At 42.7% G+C, this 18,900-nt stretch overlaps 1 protein-coding gene across 1 annotated transcript in view; it reads left to right on the plus strand.

The window, feature by feature from the left end:
• The window catches only part of LOC124012026 (F-box only protein 41-like), a 91,057-nt gene extending 75,717 nt beyond the window's left edge, over positions 1–15,340 (plus strand). The window contains exons 9-14 of the mRNA XM_046325372.1: positions 1,276–1,428; positions 5,506–5,601; positions 5,678–5,796; positions 10,384–10,542; positions 10,969–11,084; positions 12,597–15,340. Coding sequence (XP_046181328.1) covers positions 1,276–1,428; positions 5,506–5,601; positions 5,678–5,796; positions 10,384–10,542; positions 10,969–11,084; positions 12,597–12,659 — 706 coding nt within the window. The 3' untranslated portion in view covers positions 12,660–15,340. The remainder of the gene's footprint in view (positions 1–1,275; positions 1,429–5,505; positions 5,602–5,677; positions 5,797–10,383; positions 10,543–10,968; positions 11,085–12,596) is intronic.
• The last annotated feature ends 3,560 nt before the right edge of the window (positions 15,341–18,900 follow it).

Raw genomic sequence — 18,900 nt, forward strand, 5'->3', positions numbered from 1 at the left:
TCTCTCTCCCCCATCTCTCCCTTCTCTCTCTCTCCCCCATCTCTCCCGTCTCTCTCTCCCCCATCTCTCTCTCCCGTCTCTCTCCCCATCTCTCTCTCCCGTCTCTCTCTCCTCCCCCGTCTCTCTCTCTCTCTCTCTCTCCCCCATCTCTCCCGTCTCTCTCTCCCCCCATCTCTCCCGTCTCTCTCTCCCCCATCTCTCCCGTCTCTCTCTCCCATCTCTCCCTTCTCTCTCTCCTCCCATCTCTCCCTTCTCTCTCCCCCATCTCTCCCTTCTGTCTCTCTCCCCCATCTCTCCCTTCTGTCTCTCCCCCATCTCTCCCTTCTGTCTCTCTCCCCCATCTCTCCCTTCTGTCTCTCTCCCCCATCTCTCCCTTCTGTCTCTCTCTCATCCTTCTGTCTCTCTCTCCCTTCTGTCCTCTCTCCCTTCTGTCTCTCTCTCCCTTCTGTCTCTCTCCCCCATCTCTCCCTTCTGTCTCTCTCCCCCATCTCTCCCTTCTGTCTCTCCCCCATCTCTCCCTTCTGTCTCTCTCCCCATCTCTCCCTTCTGTCTCTCCCCCCATCTCTCCCTTCTGTCTCTCCCCCCCCATCTCTCCCTTCTGTCTCTCTCCCCCATCTCTCCCTTCTGTCTCTCCCCCCATCTCTCCCTTCTGTCTCCCCCCCCATCTCTCCATTCTGTCTCTCTCTCCCCCCATCTCTCTCCCCCCATCTCTCCCTTCTGTCTCTCTCTCCCCCTTCTGTCTCTCTCTCCCCCTTCTGTCTCTCTCTCCCCCCATCTCTCTCTCCCCCCATCTCTCCCTTCTGTCTCTCTCTCCCCCATCTATCTCTCCCTTCTGTCTCTCTCTCCCCCCCCATCTCTCCTTCCTAGTCTATATACTGTCGCCGGTTGAGAATACACTGAGTCAAGGCCGTGGGCGTGCTTGTGTATGAGCGTGTGCACACTGCATTTGCATGCTTGCTCGCTTATCCCTCTTATCCTTATAAATACAAAATGGCTTTTATTCTATTTTATTATGATTTGCACAAACAGATTGAACACATTTTAGTACAACATTTGTCTTGACTCTCTTGGTCAGAACGGCGTAATGCCATGCATTATTAACATTCTACTGCTTAGACAGACAACTCCAGATGCATACATTGCTGCAGTGCCTTGTTCAACTCCAGGACAATACTCCGTCTGTACGGAGTAATTGGTTATTCAGTAAAAAAAAATATATTAACTTGTTTTTTGTATGTCTGTTTCTGCCTGCCTCCCTCCCTCACTCCCTCCCAGGGGTTGTCTGGAAGAGGGTCTGGAGTCCTTGCTGAAGGCTACAGGAGGGAACCTATTGATCCTCAAGGTGTCTCATTGTCCCAACCTGCTAACTGACCGCTCCCTGTGGCTCGCCAGCTGCTACTGCCGAGCCCTGCAGGCCGTCACATACAGGTACTACCACCAGGGGGCGATCACACACAATACAGTACAGTGTGCATTAGAGGTTGACCGATTTTAAACCGGTATTGGCCGGTTAATTAGGGTCGATTTTCAAGTTTTCATAACAGTTGGTAATCAGCCTTTTTGGATGCCGATTATGGCCGATTACATTGCACTCCACGAGGAGACTGTGGCAGGCTGACCACCGGTTACGCGAGTGCAGCGTCAAAAGGACCTTGTGGCTGAAAGGAGCCAAGGTAAGTTGCTAGCTAGTATTAAACTTATCTTATTAAAAACAATCTTCACATAGTCACTAGTTAACTAAACGTGGTTGATGATATTACTAGTATATCTAGCTTGTCCTGCGTTGCATATAATCGAAGCGGTGCCTGTTAATTTATCATCGAATCACAGCCTACTTCAACTTCGCCAAACGGGTGATGATTTAACAAAAGCACATTTGCGGGGAAAAAAAGCACAATCGTTGCACAAATATACCAAACCATAAACATCACCTTCCTTCAAATCAATACACAATCAATCTGGCTATTTAGTTCAAAGAAAGGTATGTTAGCAGGCGATATTAACTAGGGAAATTCTGTCACTTCTCTTGCGTTCTGTGTAAGCAGAGTCAGGGTATATGCAGCAGTTTGGGCCGCCTGGCTCGTTGCGAGCTGTGTGAAGACCATTTCTTCCTAACAAAGACTGTAATTCATTTGCCCGATTTTTACATAATTATGACGTAACATTGAAGGGTGTGACATGTAACAGCAATATTTAGACTTCGATATTTAGATATTGAGACTAGATAAAATATGGAACGGTTCCGTATTTCACTGAAAGAATAAACGTTTTGTTTTCAAAACGATAGTTTCCGGATTCGACCATATTAATGACCAAAGGCTCGTGTTTGTTTGTTTATTATATTTAAGTCTATGATTTGATAGAGCAGTCAGACTGAGCAGTGGTAGGCAGCAGCACGCTCGTAACCATTCATTCAAACAGCACTTTACAGCTCTTAGCAATGCTTGAAGCACAGCTCCGTTTATGACTTCAAGCCTATCAACTCCCGAAATTAGGCTGGCAATACTAAAGTGTCTATAAGAACATCCAATAGTCAGAGGTACATGAAATACAAATGGTATAGAGAGAAATAGTCGACTCGTCATAATTCCTATAAATACAACCTAAAACTTCTGAACTGGGAATATTGAAGACTCATGTTAAAAGGAACCACCAGCTTTCATATGTTCTCATGTTCTGAGCAAGGAACTTAAACATGGCACATATTGCACTTTTACTTTCTTCTCCAACACTGTGTTTTTGCATTATTGAACGTTTCATTATTTATGTGAGACTAAATAGATTTTATTTATGTATTATATTAAATTAAGTGTTCATTCAGTATAGTGGATTCGGAAAGTATTCAGACCCCTTGACTTTTTCCACATTTTGTTACAGCATTCTAAAATTGATTAAATTGTTTTTTTTTCCCCTCATCAATCTACACGCAATAACCCATAATGACAAAGGAAAAACTGATTCTCGCTTCTCTTCAAAACCTCTCAAGCCCTGTCAGGTTGGATGGGGGAGCGTCGCTGCACAGCTATTTTTAGGTCTCTCCAGAGAATCTGGTTTCTCATGGTCTGAGAGTCCTTTAGGTACCTTTTGGCAAACTCCAAGTGGGCTGTCATGTGCCTTTTACTGAGGAGTGGCTTCCGTCTGGCCGCTCTACCATAAAGGCCTGATTGGTGGAGTGCTGCAGAGAAGGTTGTCCTTCTGGAAGGTTCTCCGATCCCCACAGAGGAACTCTGGAGCTCTGTCAGAGTGGCAATTGGGTTCTCGGTCACCTCCCTGACCAAGACCCTTCTCCTCCGATTGCTCAGTTTGGCCGGGCGGCCAGCTCTAGGAAGAGTCTTGGTGGTTCCAAACTTCTTCCATTTAAGAATGATGGAGGCCACTGTGTTCTTGGGGACCTTCAATGCTGCAGACCTTTTTTTTAGTACACAAAAGCATCGTTCAACCCATCGGCTCTCTCAAGGCACCCTCATATGCCACGTCTTGAACTATGCAGACAGACCGATTTTAAAAGTACATTTACGTTGTACTACTTCAACCTTCTAACGCCGCCATAACTTTTGGACTTTATAACAATCCCAGAAGGCATGAATTATGGAGTCATTATTAGTTTGACACTTCAGACATGACTTTTAGATTGTTCTGTAGAGTTAGGATTTTGTCTCTTGTATAATACATTGTATACATGATTTTATACTGAATTAAATGTACATTTTTTTGTTAACTGTAGTCGCGTTAGTTGTGTTCCAACATTCCCTCCATCTTGTACCAATATCAGTTCTTTTAAGTCTTGTTCCAATAGTTCATATTTTTCAAAAGAGATTGTCAGTTGGATAGGCTCTCTGCAAGGTTTTATATATCTTACCTATCATATGAATATCATTTTCTGACTCAAATGGGATTCCCTCAAGATTGTTCTGATATCCAAAAGATTTCAAATCGACATTTTGTAATAGACAACTTTTAAGTTGCATTGTATTTGAAAATATCTACGTTTGACCGATCCAAAATAGCTTTTTAAAGCTGTCATGGAGATGAATGTATTTCCTATTACCAAGTCATCTACGGTTTCTATGCCTTTGAAGTTTTCCACGTGGACCGATTCATCGGTGAATTCTGAAAAGCTAATCCGAGGATTGTTCCACAAGGTTTTTTTATTTTTTTTGTAGAATTATATTTCATTTTCTTCCACGTTGTTCTCGTGTTCTTAACAATGAAGTTATTCATGTGCTTAACTTTCCCCTTTGAAAATAGACACGTTAAAATATACAGTAGTTACCTGTTGTTCCTCTTTAGTGAATTTGAAGCAAGTAAAAGACTTGGGTGGCGATTTGATACAATTCCAAGTCTTGACGGTTAAAACAACCCTCAAGACGTAAAGTAGGAAGATGTCAAACGTTCCTTTTTTTATTCTATGAATTAGTATTACAAAAATAAATGCAAAACCTTTTTGAAGAGGTTTATTCCCAAGTATTTAATATTTTTTTGTGGTCCTGCTGTAAATCATGAGTTAAAAAAACAAAAAAAAACACTTATTGCATTTATTTAGTTTTCTCACGTTAATTTTATATCCTGAGATTTGAGAGTATTCAGAAAATATTTTTTTGCAATAAGTATTGGTCAGGTATATCAGGAGATCATCTGCAGATAAGTTTAGTTTATATTCATGTTTTCTAATACTTTCTGAAGCGGTTTATTTGCCAGTGCAAATAAGTACTTGGGTAGAAGAAGTTCACTTCGACCCACTGGGTCAAAAAGAACAATGTCGGAGTTTAATTCTATAAGAAAAAAGCTGCAAAAAGGAGTTGGAAAATCAATAGAAGGGAGGACCAGAACAATAGCCTAATGTTCAGGAAGGATTTGGTGTAGAGGATGATTGCGAGGCGCTGTACACATATAGACAGTTCGTGACCATCTATAGGTGCTATCTTTATCAGCATCATGAAGTTAAACTGAAATCTTATCAGAAACATGTTGGGTAGTATTCACACCTTTTTTACATTTTCCGGTCAAACTGTTATTAGGAAATTTGCACAGAAAATCCTGCATCTCCTAAACATCTTTGCTGCGCAAGAGAAGCAGAGATTGAAGAATTTTACCAACGTTGACTAGATAAAATAAATGACTCAATCGATCTATGACATTATTCTGGTTATTCTGTCAACAATCCTTTGATTCTAAGCCAACCCCCGCCTGTTTTGCTCCACGATTGTGCATGCATCGGCTTTGTTGCTAAACAACCCACCTGTCTTTACAGGTACTACCACCACGGGGTGCTCACACTCTATACAATATAATCCACTACAGTATGGATACTATACTATATAGTATTCCACTGTGGTATTACAGAATATACTGTAAGTACAGTAGCATTTAATCTGCCACATTAAAGCAGTAGACGGGCCACGTTTGGCCCGCGTGCCATGAGTTTGAGACCCCTGATATATATTATGAATGTGTGTCTAGATTGATATACCATGAAGTACAGTGAATTGGTGTTTTTTGTTCTAGGAGTGCCACAGACCCTGTAGGACAGGAGGTGATCTGGGCTCTAGGAGCCGGCTGTAGAGACATCATCTCCCTCCAGGTGGCACCACTACATCCATGGTGAGAGGCTACACATTTTATTTTATGAATACTCTTAACACATATATTGTAACGTACCTCTCTCTTTCTCCTCCAGCCAACAACCGGCTCGCTTCAGCAACCGATGCCTGCAGACCATTGGCCGATGCTGGCCGCACCTCAGAGCCCTGGGCGTGGGCGGGGCAGGATGTGGCATTCAGGGACTAGCCTCGTTGGGTGAGGAAATTCATTTGGATAAATATCTCATGATTTAATAAATAAACTGATATAGGGACTATTCTTTCAGAAAAAAAAATAAACCATTTGGATTGAAGTGCTTTGTATCAGAGGTCTTTGTTCAGTCCCAGGTTTTCGCCTGTTTTTGTTGCGATTTCTGCGGCCAAAAATGCTTGATTTTGCGGCAGCTTTTCTGAAATTCTGCGATACATTTTGCGATGTTTTTTTTCTTCTTCTTCACGCTAAATTTCATATAAAGCAATAAAAAGCAGAGTACATCATCCAAAAACAATTAGAAACATCTAAAGTGCTTAGTTTAGTTTATTTTCCTGAACAAACAGCTCTGTCATAATCCACTCGCATCAGTAACTCACACCTCTCCAATCCATCAGGCTTGGGGCTTGCTATCAACACAAGATGCACCTCTCATTCCAACTCACTCTCTCTCTCTCTCTCAACCCCCCCATGGATTCAAAGCTGATCAATCGCTTTCAATTTGAGGATCAATATTTCTTTCTAATAAGTTGTCTTCAAAATTCTTGATGTTTTTTTCCTGAAAGGGTCGTAAGGGAGACAAACAACAGAAAACATAGAAATAGAATATCGTGGTTGAAATGTACTGTTCCATTTCTAAAAAAAAAAAAAAAATCCAGAAAGATTGTGCTTTCGTGATCCGTATTATGTTTTACAGAGAGTTTAAAACGGCAAAGCTGGCAAATTACACTCAGCTCTTTGAGCAGCGTCTCCATAGACAGACTGGCGGAGAGCAGACCACCTTACTGAAGCCAAGGTTAGCGGAGTAAAACGCCACTCACCTTGATTCATACTACTGTCAGCGATTGCCACGGTCTTCCCTGCTACCACTTTGCTGTGGGAACTATTCTGACATTCTCATATGCTTTGCTGATTTGAAGTGACTGTTGATTGTCGACTTTCTCTAGTTTCCAAAAACATTTAGAAATAGTTTCGCACGGTCGTTAGCTGTTATTTTTGGTTGGCAAATGAGATTTCTGTTCGTTGTACTGCCTGTCAAGCCATCAACAATCACCCATGATCTTCTCACGTGAATACGCTGACAGGCTAGGGGGGGAAACTCCGTTGACGTGTGGTAGGATTGGGCCATAATTAGTGCAGTAATTAGTCAAAATTACTAACCCGCTTTTGATTGGACCCATTTTATGCTTTAGAAGTGCGGGATTTGGTCAAAATTGTGAGCTCTCGCATAATATACGCTGATTGGTAGATTTTGCATTGAATTATGCGATTGCGGAATCCTGGAGGGACTTTTTTTTGATGGATAGAACTTTGTACTTTAAGGGGTTATTTGTCACATTTGAGATTTTTTTCCCCCCTTTTTTTCTTCTTCTGAGGAACAAAATATTCTAATTTATTTCTGGCCCGTCCACACACATGGGAAGCGGGATGCGTGCGACTGCAAATACCCTCCCAGTCAGAAGGAGAAATGTAACCCAGCTAGGGAGGAAATGACTTTTGTGGCTAGATGAGAAACAGTTGTTTTGGTGGTCTGACGATCAGTACATCCCCATATTGTTATTTATCCTCTTGCTCTTTTGCACCCCAGTATCTCTACTTGCACATCATCATCTGCACATCTATCACTCCAGTGTTAATGCTAAATTGTAATGATTTCGCCTCTATGGCCTATTTGTCTTACCTCTCTACTCTTCTACATTTGCACACAGTACATATATTTTTTATATTGTGTTATTGACTGTACTTTTGTTTATTCCATGTAACTCTGCGTTGTTGTTTTTTGTCACACTGCTTTGCTTTATCTCGGCCAGGTCGCAGTTGTAAATGAGAACTTGTTCTCAACTGGCCTCCCTGGTTAAATAAAGGTGAAATTAACATTTGTAAAATAAACAAACATGGGCTGAGTGAGGATGAGGGGTGGCAATAGGAAAGGACATTGAGTGCCTCTCAAAGGGCACCCTATTTCCTATATAGTGCACTACTCTTGGCCAGAGCCCTACAGTGCCGTCAAAAAGTTTGACTTTTTCCACACTTTGTTGTGTTACAACCTGAATTGAACATTTTATACATTTAGATTTTGGCTCATTGGCCTACATACAATACCTCGTAATGTCAAAGTGGAATTATGTTTTGTGTTTTTAGAAATGCTTACTAATTAATTAAAAATGTAAAGATGAAAAGGTATTCAACCTCTTTTTTTTTTATTGGAAAGCCTAATTAAGTTCAGGAGTCAAAATTTGCTTAGCAAGTCACAATAAGTTGCATGGACTCACTCTGTGTGCAATGGTAGTGTTTATCATATCTGTACACGTACCTGTAAGGTCCCTCAAGTCGAGCAGTGAATTTCAAACATACACTACATGACCAAAAGTATGTGGACACCTGCTCCTCAAACATCTCATTCCAAACCCATGTAGTTGGTCCCCCGTTTGCAACTAAAACAGCCTCCACTCTCCTGAGAAGGCTTTCCACTAGATGTTGGAGCATTGCTCCGGGGACTTGCTTCCATTCAGGCACGAGCAATGGTGAGGTCAAGCACTGATTTTGGGCATTACAATTCATCCCAAAGGTGTTTGATGGGGTTGAGGTCAGGACTCTTTACAGGCCAGTCAAGTTCCTCCACACCAATCTCTACAAACCATTTCTGTATGGACCTCTCTTTGTGCCCGGGGGGCATTGTCATGCTGAAACAGGAAAGGGCCTTCCCCAAACTGTCGCCACAAAGTTGGAAGCACAGAATCGTCTAGAATGTCATTGTATGCTATAGTGTTAAGATTTCCCTTCACTGGAACTAAGGGGCCTCACCTGAACCAAGAAAAACAGCCCCAGACCATTATTCCTCCTCCACCAAACTTTACAGTTGGCATTATGTGTTGGGGCAGGTAACATTCTCCTGGCATCCGCCAAACCCAGATTAGTCCTTCGGACCAACATCTGACGCTTGGCGCATGGTGATCTTATGCTTATGTGCAGCTGCTGGGCCATGGAAACCCATTTCATGAAGCTCGATGAGTCGGCGGTCCCATTCTGTGAGCTTGTGTGGCCTACCACTTAGCGCCTGAGTCATTGTTGCTCCTAGATGTTTCCACTTCACAATAACAAGCACTTAAAGTTGACCGGGGCAGCTCTAGCAGGGCTTCCTATCACTGTGCCACGTTGAAAGTCACTGAGCTCTTAACTACGGGCAATTCTACTCCTAATGTTTGTCTATGGAGGCTGTGTGCTCGATTTTATACACCTGTCAGGAACGGGTGTGGCTGAAATAGCCAAATCCACTAATTTGAAGTGGTGTCTACATACTTTTGTGTATATATAGTGTAGAATCTACTGCAGAACCAGGGAGGTTTTCCAATGCCTCACAAAGAAGGGAACCTATTGGTAGATAAAAAAAGACATTGAATATCCCTTTGAGCATGGTGAAGTTATTAATTACACTTTGGATGGCGTTTCAATACACCCAGTCACTACAAAGATATAGGTGTCCTTCCTAACTTAGTTGCCGGAGAGGAAGGAAACCACTCAGGGATTTCACCATGAGGCCAATGGTGATTTTAAAACACTTTTAATGGCTGTCATAGGAGAAAAGTGAGGATGGATCAATAACATTGCAATTACCACACAATACTAATCTAATTAACATAGTGAAAAGGAAGCCTGTACAGAATTTAAAAATATTCCAAAACATGTGTCCTGTTTGCAATAAGGCACTGAAGTGAAACGGCGGCAAAGAAATTAACTTTGTCCTGAATCTAAAGTGTTATGTTTGGGGCAAATCCAACACATCACTGAGTACCACTCTTCATATTTTCAAGCATGGTGGTGGCTACACCATGTTATGGGTATGCTTGTCATCGTCAAGTTTTTTAGTAATTGTTTTTCTAAAAATAAATGGAATAGAGCTAAGCACAGGCAAAATCCTAGAGGAAAACCTGTGTCTACTTTTTCACAGACACTGGGAGATAAATTCACCTTTCAGCAGGACAATAACCTAAAACACGAGGCCAAATATACACTGGAGTAGCATACCAAGAAGACATTGAATGTTCCTGAGTGGCCTAGTTACAGTTTTGACTTAAATTGGCATGAAAATCTATGGCAAGACTTTGAAAATGGCTGTCTAGCAATGATCAACAACCAACTTGACAGAGCTTGAATTTTTTATTTTTAAAGTGGAAATATTGCACAATCCTTTTGTGCAGAGCTCTTAGACTTACCCAGAAACACTATAATCGCTGCCAAAGGTGATTCTAACATGCATCGACTCAGGGGTGTGAATACTTACGTAAATGAGATTTATTTCATTTTCAACAAAATTGCAAACATTTCTTAAAACATGTTTTCACTTTGTCATTGTGGGGTGTTGTTTGATGATGGGTGAGCACACTTTGTTTTAATCCATTTTCCTGTCTGGGGGGGGGGGGGGTACTTGTGCTTCTAGCTGCCTCACGCTACAGAAACGGAAGATATTCCCCTGCCCTATGGGCTGTTCTGGTGCGGTCAATGCTACTTACTTCCATACTACCGACTAAGCTGTTGGTATCAAAGGAATCTCAACCTCCTTCTCTCCTCCTCCCTCTTTCCCCCCCCCTGCAGCGAGGAACTGCATGCGTTTGCAGGTGTTGGAGCTGGACCATGTGAGTGAGGTCAACCAGGAAGTGGCAGCTGAGGTGTGCAGGGAGGGTCTGAAGGGCCTGGAGATGCTGGTCCTCACCTCCACCCCGGTCACCCCTAAGGCCCTGCTTCACTTCAACAGTGAGTACACCCGACTACACTGCATAGTGCACTACATAGAACACTACTGGGAGGGTCTGGAGGTTCGAGAGATGCTGGTCCTCACCTCCACCCCCAAGACACTGCTGTACTTCAACAGTGAGTACATCCTACACCAGACCCAGGTTCAAGTAAATATGTGCTTTATTTTCACAAAGGAACCAATAGAACAATCCCAAAAGTGAAATCCCTGCCTATTTTTTTTGTTTTCCATTGCCCAAGCAACGGCTCAAAGTGTTGCGTAAGCACCCTTTTTGAACCCAGGCCTGCACTTTTCTCATCCAGCCAATCATTTCAGATCTACACAAGTGGCCGGGGGCGTAGGGTCGAGGGGGTTCTATTTGGAATTGGGTGGCGAGTCTGCAGCTTCCGTGTGAGGGTTGTAAAAACACAGTCTCGCCCCTCCAGGTGTGTGTCGTAACCTGAAGTCCATGGTGGTGCAGATCGGGGTGGAGGACTACTTCGAGGACCCCAGCAGCCCTGAGGCTCGGAAGCTGTTTGACGAGATGGTGAACAAGCTGCAGGTAATTAGAACGGAGCTTTTAACTTCCATTTCAGAGACCACGTCCCAATGAATCCCAAATGCTCTTAAAAAGAATTGCATTTAAAAATCATCTTAGATCATTTTTAAAAAGGGGGTGTAATACACTTAATAAGGGGGGAATACTATTAAAACGTACTCTGGATCAGTTCTCCTAACTATGCCGGTCCAAACAATTTCCTGTCTTTGGGTTCTCTCCTGCCCACAGTATACACGTAATGTATATGACTAAGTCTGTAGCATCCTTTAGCGGTGGTTCGGTGGGCGAGCGAGAGTTGTCTATTATTACAACTCGACCACACTGAACCGTACGCGACTCCAAACCAGGAAGTCCAGTTCAGCTGGTCGTCTGAGGAAATGGAATTAATCCCAGCTGCTTTCTGAAGGGAGGAAGCGGGGCGTTGAGGGCGGCCGCACGCCCACGGCGGGCGCCACTCGGAGGTTAAGAGGAAGAGCGCGTCGATATTCGCACTCGGACTTCGTCTACATTTTTCTCTATGGGCCCTGTTCAAAGTAGCGTACTAAATAGGGAATAGGGTGGGCGTGTGAGCCTTCCCTCCTTCTGTGAGTCAGTGTGGAAGGTGCCCCTTTCTCCCTGGGGGATGCTGTGCTAGATTGCTCATAGCTGTTAAGTAACTAACTCCAGAGAGCTAAAAGTGTGTGTGTGTAATTTCAGCACTGTTCATTTGTCATGGCTGTAGCCAGACGGGGGAGAAGCAGAGCAAACATTTAGTCAAACTCCATAAACCCTCGAGGGGGAGAAACCTATGAGTTGTGTGTGTGTACTGTACAGTCAGTGAAAACCGCTATAAGGAACCAGCACCGTCTACAAATGTAGTTATATGCTTACTTTTCTGTATCTAAATACCGCTTCTCCCGGAGAAACACTCTTAAGTGTATTTTCGGTTCACACATTCTTAAAAGGGCTGTGACGTTATTGACGTCGCAATATTTTTCCCATGGTGGAATATGAAAACGCAAAAAGCAGACCGAACTCTTTCGTCCGCTGTATGTTAAATGTAGTGTGCTAATAGTTTTGGGAAATAAATAAATGTGACTCGGGAATGACAACGTGTTGATGTTTGTTCCCGACATTAGAGCTATTTTCCTAAAGACGTTGAAGCCGCTTTGCGTTTTGCTCCCTTGCCATGATACTAACGAGTATCGCGACGCTGGCATCGTCACCGGGCCCTAATAGATTGAGGCACGCTCATTTACACACACCCTTTTGAGGGTTCAACGGCCTCTACTGTGTGTGTGTGTGTGTGTGTGTGTGTGTGTGTGTGTGTGTGTGTGTGTGTGTGTGTGTGTGTGTGTGTGTGTGTGTGTGTGTGTGTGTGTGTGTGTGTGTGTGTGTGTGTGTGTGTGTGTGTGTGTGTGTGTGTGTGTGTGTGTGTGTGTGTGTGTACAAACTCAAGAAGTGTTGTTGACTTTTCATCTGCATAGATGAGTGTAGTGGTCTAAGCCCTCCATCCATCCCCTCTTTACCCTCCAGGGCTTGAAGAAGAGACCGGGCTTCTCCAAAATTCTGCACGTGAAGGCGGACATCCTCTGCTAACCCCTTTCACCACTCAGGACCCCCCCCCCCAAAGAAGGGTCGGCCATTTTGTTTCCAGCCACACCAACAGAAGAGACCCTGTCATTTGAAACCCCTTGACGTACCAGTCAGCCAACACACACAACTGAAGAGGAAATGCAGCAACTGTTGGAGAAAGTGGAAGTTGATGAACATGCTGCTTTTTAGTTAAAAATAAAAACCAATGTGTTTTCGGCCCTTAGCCTCGACTAAAAAAGACAGACACAGACACCACAGACAGATAGATGCTCCATAGACCATTACAATGCATTACGGAACAGAGGATAGACAAGACAAGAGGCCTGGGTAGGATAGGTCCACACCTTACCCTGGAGCATACAAACCCAGTGGAGATTTTCATGAAGGGACCATGCCCTCCTTTACCATAGATATGTACGAGAGCTCATGGGCAGCAACATTGAGGGCTAACTCCATTTTAAAGTATTACATTTTGTGTGTCCTCTATCCAACTTTATGGTGGGGTAAAGTGTGGTAAAGACATCATCCGGCAGGTAACAAGACCAGGGAACCGTAAGTTTCCGCAAAAGCATACAGGGACCCTGCCTGTGAGAGATTTGAAACGTAAACTCAGCAGGACTATTGGACTTTGTAGATGCTGTAATCTCGGCGGCCATTTTGATTTCAACTGAGAAAAGAGCTGTAAGCAGGAGGACAGATGTCATGAAAGAGCAGGCTCTCGTTCTTCACTGAGAGCATTGCGTCTGGGATGCTTTTTATCAAGATGCTAAACCGTTAGTTAAAATAGATTCCCAACCTGTGTGTGTGTGTGTTTTAAGGGAGGGATACATGACACACCAGCTGCAGACTTGGTCGAACATAAAACGAGAAGATATCTTGTCACCTCGAGAACATTTTTATTCCAAGTTCTTTATCGGCCTATCAGCCACTCCGTGGTGCGGTCGCCATGGGAACAGCGCAGTATTGAACACTAGGTCCATCCTCCGCATGCTCATCAGCCGAGCACCATCTCTCGCACACTCTTGGATTTTACAGCTGTCAATTAATTTTGTCTGTGGGACTCATACGGTATCTATAGGCCGGTTGGTCCACAAGGCAGCTACTGTGTTATTTGTTTTTAAGCAGGGTTGCAAATGAATTCATTAGGCCTCTATTTCAGAATTGATGCCATTCACAGCCGGGTGTCTGTTCTCTCTTCATTTCGTAAAATGCTTTCTCCAGTGTGCCACTGATCTATAGGAGTGTTGTAAAAGGCAGGCGTTAACCCTATACTAGCCACTAGCTCTGTAAGCTGCAGTGAATTACATGCATAAGCTGCATCCCAAATGCACCCTATTCCCTATGTAGTGTAATACGTTTAGCCAGGGCTCATAAGGCTCTGGTCAAAAGTAGTGCGCGGAATAGGGTGCCAGTTGAGAAACGGCTATAGCCTACATCCAGTGCACGCAAAAGCACAACTTCCGTGAGCGAAAAGAGTTGCTGATTGTTGATTGACACGATGCAATTTCTATGTTAACTGGCTATAAACATAATGTATAATACATGAATATATGTTACAGCCGTTTATTATGATATATATATATATATACGCTGTTGTATTTACAGCCAGTACACCGGAAGGGCTTTTAATTGTCCACCAATTACATAGAGTTGGATAGAGGGCACATATTTGCCTCTTTTGCCCACAACGACTTCATAAGTGTGCCCTCTATCCAACTTTATGGCCAGTTGCAATTTGTTCGATGTCATAGATCAGCTGATTCTCTGGAGCCCTCTGCTGAGCAGGATGACTCGTGCAACGACACACAGCTGGTGGAGAGGTAGGAAGTGTCCCCGGATGCCTCCCAAATGGCTCTGGTCAAAGGTAGTGCACTATATTGGGAATAGGGTGACATTTGGGATGCAGCGTTGATCTCAATTTGCCTCAAAGTCCTCTTGTTTCTTCACCTGCACTGATTGCCTTGTCAAGTGAAAGCAAAATGGTGGAAGCTCCTAGTTAGGCTATCTTACGCCTGACCCGTTATTTTTCGCTCAGTGCAATGATGGGAGAAGAGGACAGCATTAGCCTGTATGGATCCACTCGCAATACTGTACCGTTAATGCATTTAAGCAAGTCGTCGAGCTCAGGCAACAATGCACGCCGACCCAAACCATGCAACACCCCAGGGAGGCATCTCAAGTCTAATGTGGACTCCTTCTGACAGAAGACAACAGTTGGAAGCTGATCCTCTGGTAGGCTTTGACTTATCCTTTGTTTTTTTTAGGCTGTGCTCCAAATGGCACCCTTTTCCCCTGTATAGTGAACTGCTGTAAGTTAGACCAGGGCCCATAGGGCTCCGGTCAAAAGTAGTGCTCTATATAGGGAGTGGGGTGCCATTCTGGGATTCAACTTTAGGGGGTTTTCAGTTCCTGACAATCTTGTCTTCTTTAAGACATTAAACACTGTACATAATGTTGTTTATAATATAAAAAGATTACTGCATTTGGTGTTCTAAAAAATGAAGGTCATACGTATAAGTATCGAAATGACGAAAACAGACAAATATTAAGAGTCTACAGGTGTCCATTCTGTGAGGTTTTTTTTCTCCAAAGTCGAAAGGAAAGATGCTACGACAGTGGTAAGAAAAAGCATGTGAACCCTTTGGAAATACCTGGATTTCTGCATAAATTGGTCATCAAATGTCGCAGCAATAGACAAACACAGTCTGCTTAAACTATTAACACGCAAACAATTATACATGTTCATGTCTTTATTGAACACACCGTGTAAACATTCACAGTGCAGGTTGGAAAAAGTATGTGAACCCTTGGATGTAGTAACTTGTGACCCTCCTTTGGCAGCAATATCCTCAACCAAATGTTTTCTGTAGTTGCGGATCAGACCTGCAAAACAGTCAGGAGGAATTTTGGACCATTCCTCTTTACAGAACTGTTTCAGTTCAGTAACATTCTTGGGAGGTCTGGTGTGAACCGCTCTCTTGAGGTCATGCCACAGCATCTCAATTGGGTTGAGGTCAGGACTCTGACTGGGCCACTCCAGAAGGCGTATTTTCTTCGGTTGAAGCCATTTTGTTGTTGATTTACTTCTGTGTTTTGGGTCGTTGTCCTGTTGCATCACACAACTTCTGTTGAGCTTCAATTGGCGGACAGACAGCCGAACATTCTCCTGCAAAATGTCTTGAAAAACGAAGGAATTATTTTTTTCTGTCTATGATAGCAAGCGGTCCAGGCCCTGAGGCAGCCCCAAGCTATGATGCTCCCTCCACCATACTTTACATTTGGGATGAGGTTTTGATGTTGGTGTGCTGTGCCTTTTTTTTCTCCACACCTAGTGTTGTGTGTTCCCTCTAAACAACTAAACTGTAGTTTCATCTGTCCAACAGTGCTGAACTTTCTCCATTTATAGACAATTTGTCTTACTGTGGACTGATGAACATCAAGGCTTTTAGAGATAATTTTGTAACCCTTTCCAGCTTTATGAAAGTCAACAATCCTTAATCTTAGGTCTTCTGAGATCTCTTTTGTTCGAGGCATGGTTCACATCAGGCGATGCTTCACGTGAATAGCAAACTCAAATTTTGTTCGTTTTTTTTTTTTATAGGGCAAGGCAGCTCTAAACAACGTCCCCAATCTCTTCTCATTGATTGGACTCCAGGTTAGCTGACTCCTGACTCCAATCAGCTTTTGGAGAAGTCATTAGCCTAGGGGTTCACATAATTGTCCCAATGTTTTAAATTATGTATTCAATATAGACCAGAAAAATACAATAATTTGTGTGTTATTAGTTTTAAGCACAGTTTGTCTATTGAGCACACTATGTTTGTGACTTAGATGAAGATCAGATCCATTTTGATGACCAATTCATGCAGAAATCCAGGTAATTCCAAAAGGTTCACCTACTTTTTCTTGCCACTGTATATTATGTATAAACGGTAGTGTTGAAGTTTGCAGTTGTGTCCTATAGATGCTTTGTGTTCATCAGAAATGTGCTATAAGAGATGGACATTATTTAGGAAAGGAAGAGGATAAAGATTTATTTGAGCTATTTATTTCTATAAAAAAAAGAGAGGTCTATAATGTTGGCATGTTTGTGTTCATGCACCAATCATCACGTTGCCTTTAACATATTCTGCTGTAGTGGCTGTAGTTCTAGATTAATATTTTAAAAGATTTTAAGATTGCTTGCAAAAGGTTTATGCTGTGTCTTTTTATTTTTAATATGTCTGTTTCACTAGTGGTGGTGGGGGGGGGATAATACTGATATTTAATATTAGTGCTGTTTTTTAAATGTTTTAAAACGCTTTCTCAGTATTTGACAGATAATGATGCACTTTTCCCCCGAGCGCTTTTAGAGGCCCGTGTGGTTCTGTAAAGATGAACAAAAATCACACTTCCGTCGGTCAAACATTGTCATGCCGTTTCCATGGTTTCCTCTGTGGTGTGAGCGATCGGTTGGTTGCTCTCTTACATAGTCGTGATGATTTGGTTGATTTTTGTTTAAACTGAATGGTGGCCAATTAGGGGCAAGAAGGTAGATCACTTCATGACCGGTAGCCAATGGCAACGGGGAGTTTTTAACATGTCACACAATGCAGACCCTATTTTAATCGCCTTATATCTGTCATTGGCGGTTGAAGTTTATGGTTGAACCTGGGTCAACTGGATTTCAAGTCCTGTTGAGGTTCATTTTACGCCGACATGACCTTATGATCGTTACCATGGTAATGGCGAGTCTAACTATGTTGGTGTCCTCTGTGTTTGTGTTGGTTTGCTTTAAAGCTTCTTATCCAAATGTATTGCGTGACAGAAGCCCTGCTGACACTGTTTTAGAACATGTCCTGAAAAACCCAAATCAAATAAAGAGAATGAGATTAAGAGTTGAAGAGGAGTCGTTCGGACAAAAACATACTCTATGTCTGGGTTCCCCGACTGGGGGTCCCGGACAGGGGTTGTATTTGATTTCTGAGCAACAAAAGAGAACTTGGTTGGACATAAAGTACTGTTAAAACCATCAAATCGGCTCCAATTGATTTTCATTTAGGAAATCTGTTCCAAAGTATTCAAATCAAACTTTCTTTGTCAAATGCGCCCCCCCGCCCCATACAACAAGTGTCGACCATACTGTGAAATGCTTACTTTACAAGCCCTTCACCAACAGTGCAGTTCAAGACAATATGTACTAAACAAATGGAGGGGGGGTCAATGTAATGGTCCAGTGGCCATTTTTAATGAATTGTTCAGCAATCTTATGACTTGGGGGTAGAAGCTGCTAAGAAGCCCTTTGGACCTAGACTTGACGCTCCGGTACCGGAGTCTCTGACAAATTCTTGGGCTTTCTTCTGACACCGCCTATTCCCACGCATAATAGAGAGAGATATGTGACCGTATACAAATGTATGCAAGGTTTGAAATGATTGTTTTGGGCAAATATACAGTACTAGTCAAAAGTTTAGACACGTATCCATTCAAAATATATATATATTTTTTTTAAACAATTTTCTACATTGTGGAATAATAGTAAAGACATCAAAACTATGAAATAACACACATGGAATCATGTAGTAACCAAAAAAGGGTTAAACAAATTAAAATATACTTTAGATTTTACAAAGTAGCCACCCTTTGCCTTGATGACAGCTTTTTACACTCTCGGCATTCTCTCAACCAGCTTCTTGAGGTAGTCACCTGGTATGCATTTCAATTAACAGGTGTGCCTTCTTAAAAGTGAATTTGTGGAATTTCTTTCCTTAATGCGTTTGAGCCAATCAGTTGTGTTGTGACATGGTAGGATTGGTATATTTAGCCTATTTGGTAAAAGACCAAGTCCATATTATGGCAAGAACAGCTCAAATAAACAAAGCGATACGACCATCATTACTTTAAGACATGAAGGTCAGTCAATCTGGAACTTTTGACTGGTACTATATCTGTTTACCGTAAGGTAAAAGTTTTAGCCTACAAATGATTTGTAATTATCTTCTATTCCCCCTGGCCATCCGCTCAAGGATAAAACCGGCCCATGGCCGATTTATAGTTGAAGATCCCTGCTGTATGTTCCACTACTAGGATCTTATCCATAGCTAAGATTCAATGTGTCTGTAGTTAAAGAGAGAATTAGCCCAAATGACAAAATGACATGGTTTCCCTAACCCTATAAGCAGTCTATTGACGAGGTAAGTCCGTGCTTTGGTTTTGTTTACCTGGACACTGCCGCAGGCTGCTTATAAGGAAACCAATGTAGCCG

This window comes from Oncorhynchus gorbuscha, linkage group LG24 (assembly GCF_021184085.1).
Source record: "Oncorhynchus gorbuscha isolate QuinsamMale2020 ecotype Even-year linkage group LG24, OgorEven_v1.0, whole genome shotgun sequence".
NCBI lineage: Eukaryota > Metazoa > Chordata > Actinopteri > Salmoniformes > Salmonidae > Oncorhynchus > Oncorhynchus gorbuscha.